Consider the following 15,334-nt stretch of genomic DNA (forward strand, 5'->3'; position numbering starts at 1 on the left):
AGTGATTAATGGAACATCCCATCTTGGGGGAGTGATATGCTTTGTGCATCTCTCTTTCTTTAAAATGTGTGTACATGGGTACCACCACTTAGTATTGATATTGCAAGATTATCTAGTCACTATGTGGTGTGCCGTACTCATGAGAAATTCAAATTCTAAATATCCATTAATCATCTCTAGTTGAATTTTTAGTTGCCTCTTATTTAGAAGAAATGTTTTATCACATTATGGGGGAGTAATATGTTCTGTACATATCACAAGCCTAGAAAATGTGAACATATGAGGTTATGCCACTTAGAGTTGATGCTCTTAATTATCTTGTTCCTAGGTGGCATGTTTGCTCAAACAAGCTCCATTCATAATAAAAATATTTTATTGCTCATCTTGTGGGCTCTTGTTTGAATATGAAATTCTTGGTGCGGTTTTTCCTCAAATACATATCTCTACATCTTATTTGGGACACCGTTTGCTTCAAGTTATTCTAATCATTGCCGTGCGTGATTGTGTGACTAGTTGAAGTTATCAAGAATCTTCATCCGTGCATAGTGCTTAATTCTATATACTTATCCTATGCCTTTTATTGTAAAGATTGATCCTTACTATCTTTGTCAATTCACCACCGGAAATTATTTCCAATATACTCATTGTCTTGACAATTGATAACCTTATATGTGGTTGAATTTATGGATCACCTTCACCTTGGATTGTTTCTTACCTCCTTATTTTATTTCCAAGAAATCTTTGTTGCTCCCATGGGTCTTCCTTGTCCCTTTGAAAAATGTTTTGATAAATTCTCTTGATTCATATCAAGTGTTTGTTTTGGAAGACAAACCTTTTCCTTACGGTACATTGTGCCATTGTGAAAAGTGTATAGGGTTTGGTTTATTTTGTTTGAACCTTGCTCTTTTGGGGAGTTTGCTATCTCATTCTTTCTTACATGATTTATTTGCTTGAATGAGATAAATCCTTGAGCATGTTTGCTTTATTTCATCCGTTATGCTCAATGGTTTCCTCTTAGTTCATTTGTTGAACTTTGTTGAACAAATCTTTTGTGGTTTGCTTCTTAGATATAACTTGGACAACAAATTTGTTTTGTGGCACCTCTATGCCTTATCCATTTCTTTTGGTGTTTTGTCCAAAGTATATCTTTCTTGGATCTTTAAAGGTTTTGGTGCATGCTTATATGTAATTTGTTTATTCTTGTAGCATGCTTGCTTTCTTTTGATCCATTATGTAGGATATACTCCATCAAATCCTAAATGGCTAAGATGTGCATGAAATTCAAACTTCATCTAAATATGCACATGTTTATATGGAGTGTGTCCTATATATTGTGGTTAGTCTAACCATGTTGGACCCAATAAGTTTGGGGACCAAGATGTACTTGAATAATGTTTTAGGTACATTGGAGATGCAATGGAGGCTTGTCTCATCTATAAGGAAGGTGTTATCACCATATGAGAATTGGAGTCAAGCTAGGATTATCAATGAACTCTTATCTACTACATCAAGTCATTGCTATCTCGGTAACAAGTATCCTATTCATCCATACTCATATAACATCCAACCTCTTGTAGGTTGCATCTTGGCATGAAATTCTTTATTTCGAAAATATTGCGATTCTTGAAAAATCCTTTTAAAAGAAAACTTCCTATTGTACATTTGAGTAATTTGAGAAGATGCATATGATAGGTTATATATATATCATATTTTATGATTCACCTATCACAAATATGCCCTCTAGCAATTTATTGCATATCAATTCCTCAAAGAGCTCTTGTGTGCAATATTGATGAATTTGTGAAATAAATCCGTATTTGTGATACTTGTTGCTTTTCTCAAAACACTCCAACTAGCTCTACTTCCCTTATTGTTAGTTGTGTTGTTTTTGAGGTTTAACTTGGTTGAAGTTCATTCATATACCATAAGTGAAAATTGGAGCCATAGGCTATATATGCTTCTTAAGCAAACATCTTTTGGTATATTTTATGACTTCATCTTGGATATCTCGTCTTATCTATTTTGTTAACCTCTTGTGTGTGCATGTTTCTTTATGGATCACTTTGTCCACTTTAGAAACTCATATACATAAGAGCGTTAATCCATCACCTTGATATCCTTGTTCTTTGCCAACTATCTTCTTATCCTCTTGATTTTAGTGTTATTGGTAAAGAAGATTTATGAGTGCTTGGTTTATTTGTTTCTCTTCATGCACTCATATCTCGTAATTGTTGGACTCAAATTGTTCTTGATAAGCATATTCTCTTTATCTTTGTTGTGTTCTAAATGGTATATAGGGAGTGAGGATTCCATGTTTGTGCATATTGTATTCAAATGCAAACATTATAAATTGTGCACGAACCTTGGGGAGCTTTCTTATTTTTAGAGCACTATATCTTTCTTATCATGATATCTTTGTTTGTCCAATTGGATCTTTGATTGCTTGCTTTATTTTGTTGAAGCTCACTTCACCATGTTATCTTTATGCAATCTTTGATCCTCAATATAGTTTGATTTCCTTCAAGTATTCATCATTGGATATGTGCACTTGATTCCACTCAAATTATGAGAAGTGCACACTTTGGGGAGGAACTCACATTATATTGGCCTTCTAAATTTTTCACCCATTTTGACAATCGATGCCAATGGGGGAGAAGTTTAGAGGGTTTAAGGGAATGGTTTTATACTTAAGCTTGGTTTGTGCTTAAGTGTTTTGCCTCTCATGCATTCCATATTTATATGTCTTGCATGGTTGTATATATATAGTGGAAACTATCCCAAAGGTTAATCTTGACAATGTATGCAATGAATTCATGTTCATCACACGTGCATACATTGTGGGGGAGTTTTCTCTATATATATTGGTTCTACTCACATCCATTGCATTTGATTGTAGTTGTGTGAGTAGAGCCGGTTTTGATATGGACTAGTTGCTTTGTGTTACTTGACCATATCAAATACAACCTCTTGTATACAACTTATTCTCGGATAAGTTGCGTACTTGTCACTAATATTCATTATATAAACCCTCTTATTGTGGTTGTCATCAATTACCAAAATGGGGGAGATTGTAAGGGTACATTGCCCCTATGTGTGGTTTCGGTAATTAATGACAACCCCTATGGACTAATGTTTTCATTGAGTTTATATGAAGGAATATTCCATAGGTACTACTTGCTCTCCATGTGTTGGATTCAAGTATGGATGCCATGAAGATAAAGATATACCTTGTGTATTGGCATCAAGATCATCGGTATGAAGATATATATGTGATATGGTCAAGAAGAAGAAATGAAGATGGAGTTCTTATGTGGAACTCAATATTAGCCATGCTCTATCTCAAGTGAGTATGAGAAGATACAAGGTTGAGTTGGGCAAGTTCAAGATGAGCATCTTGAGTGGATCACATGCTTGAAGCTTGCCGTCCATTTGGTGATAGTGGACATGTGATGATGTGCATCAATGAAGCTTTCCCATCATAGTGTATGGGGGAGCATTTGTGTGTATACACGAAGCGACAATGATCAAGTGATGGGATGCGCAAGGCAAAGGTATGACCTTGATAGGCTTTCCTTTTACCGGTCTCGAGGTGGTTGATGGGAGACCGGATTATAGGATAGATAGCCGCACTATCAAGAGGGGCTTTCGGTTGGTTAACTTGATCACATCGTCTTAGGGAGCTCAATCCTTGCATGCATCGCATATTCTTATTGCTTCTTGGTATTTCTCGGTGTGAGGTTCTTGAGCTTGTTGCTAGCTTTACAACAAGCCCAAGTTCATCGAAAACGGAGTTCACATGCATCTTCTATTGCGTTTTCGAGGTTGGGTGATTTTACCGGTTATTCATGATATAAGGTTCTACCTTTTATATTCATGATAAAATCCCCTCCTACAGATTCTTGGGTTTTGACTTTCCATAAGATAGCATTTGTTGTTATCTTCCAAACAAAATTGGTTTCATGCGATTCGGAGTTCGGGAGCATTTGTTATTAAAGAAAAGGGAAAAAGAGAAAAGGATAAAAAGAAAAGAAAAGAAAAAAGCAGGCGTGGCAGCCGGCCGACCGCCCGGTCAACCGGGCCGCGCGCCGGCCCACCCGGTCCCCGACCGGCCCGGTGACCGGTGCCTTCGGGCCGCCTCCCGGGCCATTTGGCCCAAGTCCGGCCGCGAGCCCGGTCCGTGGACCGGCCTGCGCCGGCACGGCCCCGGTCCGACCGGGGCCCTGCCGGCTCGCTCGCCCGCGCGCCATTGGGCCGCTCACCGCCGCTCGGCCCACACGGCCGCCGCCGCCCGCGGCCCACCCTCCCGGCCGCACGCGCGCTCGGGCCGCCGCGGCCATGCGGCCCGCTCGCCCGCCGCCTGCCTCGCCCAGCCCGGGCCGCCCACCCCGCGCGCCCTTACTTGACCGCCGCCCGGCGCGGCCGCAGCCTGGTCCGGTTCGTTGGGCCGGTCCGACCGGGCTGCTGACCGGCCTGGCCGGCTGCTGCTCCGGTCGACCGGCCTGGCAGCCGGCTGGGCCGTTTTTCTGGCCGTTTTTACTACGTTTTTAATGGTTCTTTTTCCCCAACGGTTATATTTGCTCCCATGCTATAAATAGCTCTTCTTCCACCTTGAGTAAGTTAGTTCTTCCTACTCTCTCTCCTCCATTGCTACTATTTGAAGAACTTGCTCTTCCCCTTGAATCCTCCAACCATACTTGCTCATATTTGAGGATTTGAGAGAGGGGATCTAGATCTACACTTCCACCAAACCGTTTCTTCTCTAAGTGAGGGAATCTCTTGGGATCTAGATCTTGGAGTCTTTGGTTGACTTTCCCCTTGTTCTTCCTCTCCAATCTCATCCTAGCATTCGTTGCTTTGGTGGGATTTGAGTGTGAAGGACTTGAACACCGCCGGTGTTCTTGCTTTGCATCATTGCATAGTGTTGAGCTCTCCACCACGATTTGTTCGAGTGAGAGACCGTGAGCTTGTTACTCTTGGAGGGTGACCTCCTAGTTGGCTTGGTGATTGGTGCTCCGGTGATCTCTTCAAGAAGATTGTGAAGAGGCCCGGGCTTCTCCTTCGTGGAGCTTGTGAAGTGGTTGTGGAGCTTGCCATCTCCGGAGCGGAGGAAAAGCTAACCATAAGGAAAGGGCCATTATCCTTCGTGGGTGTGGTTCGGAGAATAGGGTGAGCCTTCGTGGCGCGGGGAATCCTTCGTGGGACCTCCACTCCTCCAAACGTGACGTACCTTGTTGCAAAGCAAGGGAACACGGGAATACATCCTCGTCTCCGCGTGCCTCGGTTATTTCTATACCCGAGCTCTCTTTCCTTGTGATAGCCATCGTGCTTGAAGTACATATATCTTGCTATCACTTGTGCTACATATATCTTGTGCCTATCTTGCTTAGCTCTAGTTGCTATTGTTACACTTAGTTGAGCTTAGCATATTTAGGGTTTGTGCTTGTAAACTAAACGATAGTTTAATTCCGCATTCATACAAGACAAATCCGCAAGAGTTTGTAATTGCCTATTCACCCCCCCTCTAGGCGACATCTCGATCTTTCAATATATGGCGCCAAGGCTCACTGATTATGATGTGTTGCCAGACACAGGGAGGCCACTCAGAGAACCAACCTTCAACACGACAAAGGATTCAAAAGAGGCGCAGATCCACCCAACGGACCCAAAGAAAACGACGTCCATCGCAACAAATATGGACCTTGCATAGGAAAGCGCGCTCGTCGAGTTCCTCCGTGAGCACTGGAAAATCTTCGCATGGTGTCCAGCCGACATGCCAGGAGTACCCAGGGAACTTGCCGAGCACCACCTAAACTTGGATCCTATTGCGCGACCAATCAAACAACCTTTGCGGCGTTTTTCGGAACCAAACCGCAAAGCTATGCTGTCAGAAATTGATCGACTCAAAGATGCTGGTTTTATTAAAGAGATATCTACAGAAGCCACGTGGGTAGCTAACCCAGTGATGGTGCCTAAGAAAAACACGAAAGTCCTTCGCATGTGTGTCGACTTTACGTGCCTTAATAAACATTGTCCAAAGGATCACTTTCCCCTCCCAAGGATCGATCAAATTATCGAGTCCACGGTAGGATGCGAACGTCTTTCCTTCTTGGATGCATATTCTGGTTACAACCAGATCCGATTAAAGGAAGACGACGAAGCCAAAACAGCATTCATCACACCGTATGGCGTGTTTTGTTACAAAACAATGCCTTTTGGTTTGAAAAACACGGGAGCAACATATCAGCGGATGATGCAAAAATGCCTAGCAACACAGATTGGAAAAAACGTACAAGTCTACGTCGACGATGTCGTCATAACTTCAAAAAAGGGAGAAACACTGATCGGGGATTTGAAAGAAACTTTTGCCAACCTCGACAAGTTTTGCCTCAAGCTGAACCCGACGAAATATTCTTTCGGCGTTCCTGCGGGAGAACTTCTTGGGTTCCTAGTCTCAGCAAAAGGGATTGAAGCAAATCCCGAAAAAATCCAGGCTATCGTAACAATGAGGAAGCCAACAAAGTTGAAAGAAATACAACAACTAACGGGGCGAGTCGCAGCTTTAAGCAGATTCGTCGCCAGGCTAGGAGAAAAGGCGCTACCGTTCTACGCCTTAATCAAGCAAGGAGAAAAGTTCCGGTGGAATGAAGAGGCAGACACTTTCGAGGATCTTAAACGAACAATTTCGACACCACCAATCTTGGTGGCGCCAAAAGAGAAGGAACCTCTCCTGCTATATATTGCGGCTACACCTCAGGTGGTCAGCACGGCGCTAGTTGTCGAAAGAGAAGAAGAAGGAAAACTCCATGGAGTGCAGAGGCCAGTATATTTCATCAGCGTAGTATTATCGCCTTCAAAACAGAGGTACCCACAGTACCAAAAGCTAGCATATGGAGTATTCACAACCGCAAGAAAATTGCGCCACTATTTTTCGGTGCATCCGATAATAGTGGTCAATGAGGCGCCTTTATCCAACATACTCAATAATCCAGAAGCTACAGGCCGTGTCTCCCTTTGGGGAATAGAACTTTCTCCTCGGGACATCACGTATGAAAAAAGAAAGGCAATAAAGTCACAAATTCTACCAGACTTCATCGCAGAGTGGATGGAATTGCAAAATACAGGACCTCCGGATTTATCGAGAACTTGGACCATGAACTTCGATGGATCCAAGAGATTAGAGGGATCCGGAGCAGGCGTCATTCTCATATCGCCTGAAGGCGACAAATTAAAATACGTCTTACGGATGACGTTCCCAAACGCATCCAATAATGAGGCAGAGTACGAAGCTCTTATACATGGAATGAAGATGGCGAAAGCTTGCGGTGCAACCCGACTGAAAAATTTTGGCGACTCACAATTGGTGGCACAACAAGTCATGAATCAATGTGATGCAGTCAACGAGAGTATGATAGCATACAAGGAGATGTATAATGAGCTAGAAAAGCTATTTGATGGATGCGAGGTAAATCATATCAGCAGATTGAGCAATGATGAAGCTGATGTTCTTGCAAATATCGGGTCGCAATGCCTGGCGATTCTTCCAGGTGTGTTTTGGGAAGAAATAAGCGAGAGATCCACCAAGCCAATGAAATCAAAAAAGAAAGAGAAAGATGCAAAACCCTCGGGTTCTGCAAAAGAATCACTAGACGAAGAAGAAGAGGAACAGGAGTTAGTTATGATGGTGCAAATTCCATGGATGCAAGCGTACATATCGTATATCCTAAGAAAAACAATACCCGACGATCCAGTTGAAGCAAGGCGGATAATTAGATGTTCTAAAGCTTTTACTGTGGTCAAAGGGGAGTTGTATAAGCGAATTATTTCGGGTGTGCTACAGAGATGCGTTACACCCGAAGAAGGGAGAGTAATTCTGAAGGAAGTACACGAAGGAGTATGCGGCCATCACGCAAGTAGCCGAGCTATTGCGGCCAAAGTTTTTCGAGCTGGATTTTACTGGTTAACGGCAATTGAGGATGCGAAGGAAATAGTGCGAACCTGCGACGCGTGCCAGAGATTTGCCGCAAAACCTCACTCTCCGGCAGTGGAGTTAATGCCAATACCCTTATCTTGGCCCTTTGCTCAATGGGGTCTCGACATGGTGGGAAAGTTACACAAGGCCTCGCCGGGAGGATACTAGTATATGCTCGTCGCTGTCGACAAATTCACCAAGTGGATAGAAGCGAAGCCGATAAATTCACCAGATGCAGCGTCAGCAATAAAATTCGTGAAGAGCATTGTTTTTCGGTTCGGGGTACCTCATAGCATCGTCACGGACAATGGCAGTAACTTCACATCCAAGGAATTCAAGGCATATTGCGCAGAAGTAGGCATCAAATTGCACTTCGCGTCAGTCGCGCATCCACAAACTAATGGTCAAGTCGAGAAAGCCAACGGTATCATCTGCAATGGTATCAAGAAGCGTCTTTTAGGGCCACTGGAAAAAGCTCGACACACTTGGCCAGAAGAGCTGCCGAGCGTGTTATGGAGCATCCGAACAACGCCAAATACAACGACACAAGAGACTCCGTTTTTTCTGGTCCATGGGGCAGAGGCAGTACTGTCGATAGAAATAGAGCACGACTCTCCGAGAGTCACGGAATACAATGAAGAAACTTCTGGAAGGGCATTGGAAGACGATGTCGACGCACTTGACGAAGCTCGAGACGAAGTACTATCAAGAGTCACTAAATATCAGCAAGACCTCAAAAATTACCACAGTCGACGTTTGCGACCAAGGTCCTTTCGAAGTTGGAGACTTAGTTCTGCGACTCAATCAAGATCGTACTGAAAAACTCGAGTCGCCTTGGCTCGGTCCCTACATTGTTACGGAAATAATCGAAGGAGGAGCATACAGGATCAAGGATAAGAAGACAGGGGTTCCCGAGAAAAACCCCTGGAACGTAGCGCAGCTAAGGAGTTTCTACGCCTAGTATCAAAATATAGCTCTCCTTGTAAAAATACAATGTACTGAAACGCCCGCGAGTTTTCAGACGCACTCTTTTCCTTTTTCGGGGCACCGAGTGGGGCCGGGAAAGGTTTTTAATGAGGCGGGCTCGCGGTGCTGCAATATAAAAAAGATAGTGGAAACACATATTTTTTCCATCGACATGTTGCAGTTACAATATATCTACAATATAGATGGGTTCAACTGACAAAGTTATTTCGCCTTGGTACAAAATACCTCGCCAAATAAAGCAAAGATACAAAAATAGCAGTCAAAACAGAGCAAAACACTCGGGGGCTAATGCCTGCAAATATAGTACTCAAAATAATTTATTTTGCCTTGGGACAACCTCGCATTATAAAAATCATCGCCAACAAAACGCCCGGGGGCTTGGCAAAGACAAAACAGTAACTTTACAAATATAGCTTATGTTTACAGCATATGGGATACAAATCCTCGAGAAGCAAATCTTCAATTATTGCCCAGAATATTATCTATGGTCAATCGCTCATTATTTACAGCGCGAGTGCTATGTTCAGCATAACTACCCTTCACGAAGAACTCGGCGTCCAGTCGAAGAAGTTCATCCATCATATCCTCAGCAACAGGGGTGACAATGTCATCGTACTTGCCGAAGTTCCTTTTCCTCTTCGCCATCTTCGCTAGGCATTTCGGAACAATTTGACCCATGTCTAATTTCGGGCAGCAGATTTTTATCATTATCATGGCAAATCTTGCGCCAGCAGCTAATTGGGCTCGCACAAAGCCATGGATTCGAGGAGCATCCCGAAATTGTTCCATCAAGGCAGGAAGGGTTTCTGGCATCTCATTACGCAGAAACATGGTCCCATAAACTAAAGACAAAGTCCTCGTACAAAAGTCGAGAAAGTCGCGGACCTGAAGCGCACGATCTTGAAATCTGACGATCTGGCGGGTACATTCAGGTGTGCCCCAAAAGTTAGAACCATGTTCCTGTGCAAGTCTGAGAAGTACATTGGATCGGGCTTCAACACGCTCATCTTCGGTAGCAGCGTGCACAAAAGAACCTATTTGGAAAGAGTCATCAGGAAAAGAGGAGGCAAGAAAAAGAGAAAAAATGCGACTAAGTTCAGGAAGCACACCTGCCATATCCAAGCTAGCATCAGTCAGCAGTTGCAACATGAAATTTTCTCGAGTAGAAGCTGCTGCGGCCTCAGCAACCACAGTTTCCTTTTCAGCCAAGGCATCTTGAGCTTGTTGAAGTGCAATTTGCTCCCTCTCGGAAGATTTTCGAGATTGTTCCATCAGTACAAGTGATTGCTTCTTCGTGGACTGGAGCTCTCGACGAAGTTCCTCCGAATCTGATGCTGAACCTTTATTCGATAACTTCTCAATAACTTCGACAGCAACAGGTGTTTTCTTCGAGTACGAGGAGGCAGGTAAAACAGCGGAAGGACGAGGAGTTGCGGAATAGTTGTCAAAAATCAACTGAAAATAAAGATTTTCGACATCAATCATCCAGCAAACATAGATTTCCATTAAAACTTCGAAGTATGTACATTGCTATTACAGAAGAAAGGTCACTACTGGACTATAGAAGTAGTTGTCGCCAAAACTACTAAGGCGACAGCATCAAAAGACAAAACTAAAAAATAGAAAGGACAGGGTGGTCTACTTGACCTCCGGCTTAGACGTGCTTGGAGTAGGTGCTGGTTCAACACCAAGGAAGGAACGGATTGGCCTGGTGGGAGGTTTGGCAGCTCTAATTAGAGATTGCCATTTCTTCGTCTCCATCTCCCCTATGTCGCCAACCTTGGCCCAGTCGATGTTTTGCTGACTATTCGCGATCAGTGCAACGGTGCCCTCAACGCCAATCTTCAGACCCTCTTGGCGAAGCTTCAGTCCAAGATCTTCCTGCCCATTGAAGGCTTTGGCGAGGTCAATAAAAGTAATGGGGATCTCTTTCTTCGGGAAGAAGTAGGGGAAAAGCTTCGATAGACCTGCCTCAGCGTTTTCAATGCCGTCGCGTGCTTCATCCCCATGAATCTCAAGAAGGGTCAGCGCATCAAGAAGCTCGTCGCCTTCAGGACCCTCAACTTCGTAGTCTTGATGAGTTCTCCCTAAAATACGAGCAAAGAGTAGCTTGTAAACAAAAAACGCGAGGAAAAAACGAAGTAACCTGAGGAAATGCACAAGGATTCAGGCACTTACTGACAAAACGTCGACTCTGCGACTCGAAGCGAGCGAGGATCTCTGCTTCTCGAGCGGATTGCCGAGATATATTCTCGCTCAAGGAACTTTCTGCGTCATGAAGCCTCTTTCGAAGATCTTCAATGGCGGCAACATCTTTTTCAGCTTTCTCGCGGGCTCTTTCGCTTTGCTCTAACTTGACAGCAAGAGCGGTAGCACGTTTGTTGGCCTCCGCAAGATCTCCTGGAAAGATACATGACAGTCAAACATCATGACAAAAAAGTGGTACAGATGCAACAGAGAAAAATAAAGATAGTACCTTCCAACTTCTTTGAATAGTCACGGTACCCGACAAATTGGGTACCAAGACGAATAAATTCCTTCATTAGAGGCTGAAGAAACGAAAAAGGAAGAAAAAGAAGTCAATATATCTAATGTAAACTCGACAACGTTTAGCAGAAAACAAAGGGGAGATGGAAGTAAGAAAAGGTCCGAAACTTACATCATCCAATGAAGGTGTTGAAGAGCTACCAGGAAATTGGATAGGCTCCCTGGATGACTCGACTCTAGCTCTCTTTGGAGGAGAGGCTCGGGGCTCTCAGCGGCGGTGGTTGCACAATGTCCTGTTGGGGAGGTGAAGTTTCATCCCCATCATGATGAGCTTCAGAAACAACTAAAGTACGCGACGTACTCGTTTTAGCAGCCGCGTCAATTGGTTGTTCTTCTTCCTCGTCATCACTACAATAAAATAGCGACAGTATAAGAAGCAAGATAGACAATAAGCGTCAAGGCAAAATAAAGTACAAGGCAAGGAGTAACTTACGAGCTGACGAGGGCATCAGTGTATGGATTGAAAGCTGCCTTCTTATCTGAAGGTTCAGTTTCTTCGGCTTTGGATGTGCCGAAATCTTTGACTTCATCCCTTTTCCTCTTCATCCTTGGAGAAGCATGAGGAAGAGAGTGTGTCGAGGCAGTGGCTTCTGAATCAGCGGAAGCCACGGATTTATGGGAACCCGCGACTTCAGTGGCAGGGCGCGAGGTGCTTTGGTTGTCATCATCGACAACGGTACGGTCTTCAACCTCTCCACTTTCAGGAAGAGGAGGAAGAGAAACAAGGACAGGATGGTCCTGAGAAAAAAGAAACAATGTCGACAAAAAGCATTAATAAGATAGTAGTCGACAAAAAATAAAAATTCGAGGAGGCAGTATAGCAATTAAAAAGAAGAATTACCTCGGGAAGGGGATTGGCGCTACTATATGGCGCGATACGACAAGAAGATGGAACTGAATCCTTCTTATTGAGCGATGAGATTTTGCGGATAAGCTTTTCAAAATCCTTCAGAGGAAGATCTTTCGAGAGCCTGTCAACATCTTTTTCGCCAGCGTACTTCCAGAAGGGGTTTTTGCGCGCCTGAAGAGGCTGCACTCTAGTCCTAAGGAAATAGGCGGTAATCTCAATACCCGACAATTCCTTGCCGCGGGTGTTCTGTAACTCATTGTCGTGGTATCGTCACGGCATATGCCATAGGGTGGCTAACGAAGGTGGTTCCTAGGAGATCTCACGGCGGTATCCGGATGCGGGTATGGGGACGAAAGACACGGCGACGTACCCAGGTTCGAGGCCCTCCGATGGAGGTAACACCTCTACTCCTGCTAGAGTGTATATGATGATCACACAATACAAGGTTGCTCCTTGAGCTGTGTCCGGCTGCTCCTGGGAGGCTAAGGAAGACAAGAGTCTCTCTCACAGGGCAGCGCTAGGGGTGGAAGTGAGGTGAGAATGATCGATCCCCTGCACGAGAGGGGGTAGCGCGGCTTATATAGGCACCGGCACTTTACATATAAGACCCTATAGTCTACTGGTCGGCTCTGCCGGCTTCGGCTTCCGCTCCTTCCCGAGGCAATGACGTCAGGAGCCGTTGAGGCCTCATGGCCTGTCCCATCCGGCTGCCAAGGTCAGCGGTATGGAGAGGAGGTGTCCCCGTCGCCATCGGCCAATGTAGCCGATACGGACCGACGTAGACCATGATGGCCTGTCCGGCGCGTGGCACTATTGCTCCACGGTGCCCCGCGCTTACGGAAGATGAAGTCGGCGTGGACTTTGGGAACCCGGATCACCAACCCGGTTCCTTCTAGTGCAAGACTCGCCAGCCTCGAGTCGGTCCGAGGTACAAACCCCCGATCGGATATGGCTTGTAGAAGCCGGCCCAGCTACAGCATTGGCGGCCGTAGCCAGGCCGACTAGGACCTAGAGCCAGCCGGCTTCCGGACCAGCCGGCCACGGCGCCAGCCGGCTGCTCCTCAGCCGGCCTTTGCCGCAAGCCGGCCAGTGGCCAGGCGGCTGCTCCGCGTCCATTGCCCTACCCGGGGTCTTCCCCCCGACACTAGCCCCTGAAGCTGGCAAGGTCCTGCGTTTAGAAGGACCTAGGCAGGTTTTCCTGGCTTCTTGAATATACTTGACGGCACTTGGAGGGGCCGACTGAGAATTTCCCTTCAGCCGGCTGCGCCCTCATCCGGCTCGTTTCGGCCGGCTGCTCCTAGCCGGCCACTATTTGCACTTATGCAGCTTTCGCTTTCTCGCAAGTTTTGGTGATGTCTCCGCCTTGCTGGATAAATTTTGGGCCGAGGTGAACTTAATGTCCGGCTCCGGCTTGCGGCGCGCCGGAGTCTCCGCCGCCTCGGGTTCTGCACCCGACTTGACCAGTCTGACATCTGGGCTCTGCCGCCGGTTCGTCTGGTCACATCAATGTCTCCTCCGGATCCGGTGCGGTCGTGGGCGACGCGGTGTGGCGGTTTCCGGTAACTGCAGCGATCGTGGGGGGAGTTAATGTGCAGAAGATCCGGGCGACGTGGCCACGCATGCCACTTGGAGCCCAACCGTCCGCCCCGGGCGGCTATAAATGTCGCGCGGGGGGGGGGGGGAGGGGGATCGAGGCGGCACTCCCGTACTTCTTCTTCTTCCTCGCGCCCGCGCCCTGCTCCGCTGCGCTCGAGCTCTTCGTTGTTTTCTTCGAGCCCTCGCTCCTTGCGGTTCCGGCGAAAGCTCTCACTGGCGAGCCCCGGCAAACGCGTCTCCGTCGAGCCGCCGCCGCCACTCCGTCGAGCCGGCGCCACGGGGCCTCGAGTTTCAACCGTGCGCCCTCCGCCGCCGTCGTCGCCGCCGCCGTCGCGAGGTTCCTCCTCTCCGTTCCGTCTTTCGTGGGACTCTTCTTCTTCTTCGTCGATGGCCTCCGCCAGCGGATCTTGGAGGGGGTCGTACATGAGGGACGACGACATCGAGCGGCTGGTGCGCCTTCGCTGGATCCCGTCGACGGTGGTCGCGAGGGCGCCCGGCGCGGAGACGGAGCCCAAGCCGGAGCCCGGCGAGCGCGTCGTCTTCGGCGTGCACCTCGACCGCGGGTTGGGCCTGCCGGCGTCCAACTTCTTTCGCCAATTCCTCGACAACTTCGGCTTGCAGCCGCATCACCTGCCGGCCAACGCCTGTGTCCTCCTCAGCTGCTACGTGGCCTTCATGGAGGCGTATGCCGGCTTGTGGCCAGACATAGACTTCTGGAGCCGGCTCTTCTACCTCAAGGCGCAGACTACTGACGGCCGCCTGCGGGCCTGCGGCGCTGCCTCGATCTACACTCGGCCGGGTACGCCCTTCCCCAAGATTCCAACCGTTGACTCGGTGAAGAATTGGCAGATGTCATTCTTCTACGTGCGCAACGAGGGCGGGCTCGTCGATCGGATCAATCTGCCGGAGTTCAACCCGGCTCCTCCAGTCGGCCGGATCAACTGGAGCTACAACGCCCGCACGACGGATCCGGACGCTGAGGTGAATCAGCTCTGGGACTTCCTGGGGGCGGCCGTCGAGAATGGGCTGACCGCCGAGGACCTCCTCTGCACCATCGCTGAGCGCCGGGTGCTGCCGCTCCAAATGCGCACCCACAAGATCGGGCACATGTCCGGCCGGTTCAACCCGACCCGGACGTCCAGGGCGCCGCTCTCCAAGGCCCAGGTGGCCTGCCGGGTGAATAACATCACCAAGGCGAACATGCCGGAGGAGTGGAACTACGGGCTGGCGCCCCGCAGCAGGGATCTGCCGCCCGAGCTGGTAAGTTTTACTGTTTAGGCCGACTTCCGGCTTGCGGCTGCGAGGCCGACTTGTCTTTCTTTCTGCCGACTTCCAGCTTGCTGTTTGCTCATGTCTTCTATTTTTCTAGCTCTTCAACCGCCAGA

General features: G+C 47.2%; 1 protein-coding gene across 1 annotated transcript in view; it reads right to left on the reverse strand.

Moving 5' to 3' along the window:
- Positions 1–15,334, reverse strand: part of LOC124673211 — a 64,685-nt gene that overhangs the window by 19,310 nt on the left and 30,041 nt on the right. Inside the window, exons 3-6 of the mRNA XM_047209329.1 lie at positions 12,184–12,241; positions 11,433–11,505; positions 11,135–11,356; positions 10,736–11,043 (exon numbers count right to left, since the gene is read on the reverse strand). Coding sequence (XP_047065285.1) covers positions 10,736–11,043; positions 11,135–11,356; positions 11,433–11,505; positions 12,184–12,241 — 661 coding nt within the window. The remainder of the gene's footprint in view (positions 1–10,735; positions 11,044–11,134; positions 11,357–11,432; positions 11,506–12,183; positions 12,242–15,334) is intronic.

Source organism: Lolium rigidum, chromosome 7, assembly GCF_022539505.1.
Source record: "Lolium rigidum isolate FL_2022 chromosome 7, APGP_CSIRO_Lrig_0.1, whole genome shotgun sequence".
NCBI classification, from domain to species: Eukaryota; Viridiplantae; Streptophyta; class Magnoliopsida; order Poales; family Poaceae; genus Lolium; species Lolium rigidum.